At 41.2% G+C, this 2,671-nt stretch overlaps 1 protein-coding gene across 1 annotated transcript in view; it reads right to left on the minus strand.

Moving 5' to 3' along the window:
• The window catches only part of snap29 (synaptosome associated protein 29), an 8,219-nt gene extending 5,640 nt beyond the window's left edge, over positions 1 to 2,579 (minus strand). Inside the window, exons 1-2 of the mRNA XM_035658261.1 lie at positions 2,475 to 2,579; positions 1,468 to 1,868 (exon numbers count right to left, since the gene is read on the minus strand). Of these exons, the coding sequence (XP_035514154.1) occupies positions 1,468 to 1,868 (401 nt within the window). The 5' untranslated portion in view covers positions 2,475 to 2,579. The remainder of the gene's footprint in view (positions 1 to 1,467; positions 1,869 to 2,474) is intronic.
• Between the last annotated feature and the right edge of the window lie 92 nt (positions 2,580 to 2,671).

Consider the following 2,671-nt stretch of genomic DNA (forward strand, 5'->3'; position numbering starts at 1 on the left):
ACAGGCACATAATAGCTTCACTGAATTTCCATGTACCAGAGAGTTGCAGTCAGATACTGAAATGTTTGTCTGTTTTGTGACTTGACTATAGATTTAATAATTTTCTTACATCAATCTTAGTATTTTTATAATATTTTGTAAAGTAAATATAATCCTTGCAGAAAGAAATCAAGATAGAAACAATATTTATAGGTGATTTGTGTGACTTAAGTTAGACTGTTAATACATTTAGGATATTTCCCTCTTTGGTCTTTTGAGGTTTTGGCGTAATTGTGCTGTTTGATAGAGATACTTGGTCACATTCACAAGTCTTTTCACCATTTCTAGTCACAACTGAAAGTGGGATGGTTTGGCCTTGACCTTGACTTTCCTCTTACACTTGGAGGCCAGGTTATTCTGTCCACACCCCCCCTGCCTTTGTGTCCGCAGGTCTTTGTGCGTAAATAAATAAGAGCGCTCTGCCCGCTCCTAGCAACTGACTATAACACACAAATATAATCCATCTAATTCTTCCAAAAGATGGCCAACTTTACTTTTAAGTAAATCGACCTATTGGCACTGGCATCTCTGGACGAGTTACTGGGGCATATGGCTCACATTCGAATCGTCTTGACCAGCTTTGCACTTTATGTACATATCTACTCTTCTTATAACATATAATATATACTAGCTTCTATTTTAGGGGTATGATAAATATAAAGTTGTTCTTATTTATGGAGCAAGGTCAAGAACTCTCATTAGTGTAACGCAACCGGACCTAGTTCGCTTCAGATGGCAAGTCCTAGCATCTTGTACATGAAGATGGAGTGCGAGGTTGACGCACGTGTGCCGCGTGTGTTACCAGTTGGTCCTAACAGTTGTGAAGGTGGTAGATGGTATGGCCAGTTAAGGAAGATACTTGTGGGGTCGGTACATTATGCGTAAGCACCCACTCTTTTCTACGACTTATTAAATGGAATCTTTTTTGTATTTAGAGAATAAACAAATAGGAACGATATAGAAAGCGATAACAAGGGTTATTTACTTTGCAATTTAAGGTATCCAATTTAAGAGTGTTGTGCTGATCTAGTGACATCAGTTATATTTTGGGATTTCCGAACAAGGTAAGTGTTCACAATGAGTTTAAATAGGCCGTTGGTGGTTTTTTTAGCTCACTTTTTTATTGCATAGTGATTGTAGGAGCATAGAGACATTGGGTTGTAGAGTTGGACATGTATACTTCATAGTGTAAAAACCAATCAGACGTGGTTAACTTGGTATATTGTCTGTGGATGTGACAATTGTGAAAAACCTGGCCAGCATTTCCACAGATACACTGCAGAAACTCTCACCTATGATTCCACTATCTTGCTCTCAGGGTGGGAGGTCGGGCTTTGAGAAGAGAGGCTAGGGCGCTCCCGGTGATGGGTCCCAGGGAGCAGAGACAAGGGGCGGGGCTGGGGCTTGCAGGGCTAGAAAGAGTTCAACTGGGGCTGGGGGCTGGGGCTGGAGCTGGCAATGCGGGGTGGGGAAAAGACAGAAAGAGATAGATAGATAGATAGATAGATAGATAGATAGATAGATAGATAGAGTCTGTGAGAGGAGATGCTGAAGGTAAGAAGGTAAAGCTGATTAGTTTGACATACCTCTGCAGTTTCCACACCCATCTTCTCGGATTCATAGATGAGGCCGAGGGATCGGTGACTGCTGTCCACAGCAGACTGAGCTGTACGCATCACTTCCTGCTGGAGGTACCTCTGCCTCCTCTCCGCTTCACTCATCCCACTGTCAAACCCGTCATCGTCGTCATCAAACCCCCTACTTTTAGGCTTAAAATCTTCCTCCTCATCATCATCTGCAAACGGGTTGTGGGATTTAGGGTAGGCCATCTGTGGAGCAGAAACACAGAATTACCTTTCTTTGTTTCATATAATTACAAATGAAAAAAGAGTCAGGTTAGATATTGTCCCACATTATATTCTACTGGTGACTTGCATTTATCAGCTTTTCACATTTCACACACTTTCTGGTTACTACTCGATTGATGGATACAGAATACCTTATGAACACAATGCTTTGTTGTATCCCTACAATAAGCTACTTTAAGAATGAAGTGATCAATAGAAATGATTTGACTATTGGTACGCTAACCTGAAGAGAAATGCATTGACCCTAGCTTTAGATTGTTAGCTTCATCGAGTTACCTACAACCTCCACACAGTAAAAACAATGGACAGAGTCGGTCAAAATGTTTCCCTTTAATCATCTGGTAAAACATTAACACAAAGTAAAGTGCCTTATTGCGATGTAACTAACGTTATATAATTAACTGTTAAAGCTAGTTAGCTAAAGGGTGTTGGCTAGCAACAGCTGGGTCATTAACAACAAGCAAACCAGAGGACAAGACGGCGCTCAGCCAGTATTCACATTGTCTTCTCGTATAATAGACGCTTTATAAAATTAACTGTAAAGATCAATCAATGTAACGGACAAACCTTTGACCGTTAGTAGACGTTGTTGTTGTTGCTCTGTCAGCTGACCGTTAGCAGCACGACGCTTCCGGTCACGTCGGGTGACGTTGCTGCGTCGTGACGGTTAATCGTGCGCAACAAAAACGCATCTGGTGATAGGGAAGTAGTTTGTTAAAGACAAGCTCTTAAATGTGACAACAGGCGACAGATAGTTTTGTTTT

This window comes from Morone saxatilis, unplaced genomic scaffold (genome assembly GCF_004916995.1).
Source record: "Morone saxatilis isolate NCDOM2014 unplaced genomic scaffold, NCSU_SB_2.0 Contig16, whole genome shotgun sequence".
In the NCBI taxonomy this organism is placed as follows: domain Eukaryota; kingdom Metazoa; phylum Chordata; class Actinopteri; family Moronidae; genus Morone; species Morone saxatilis.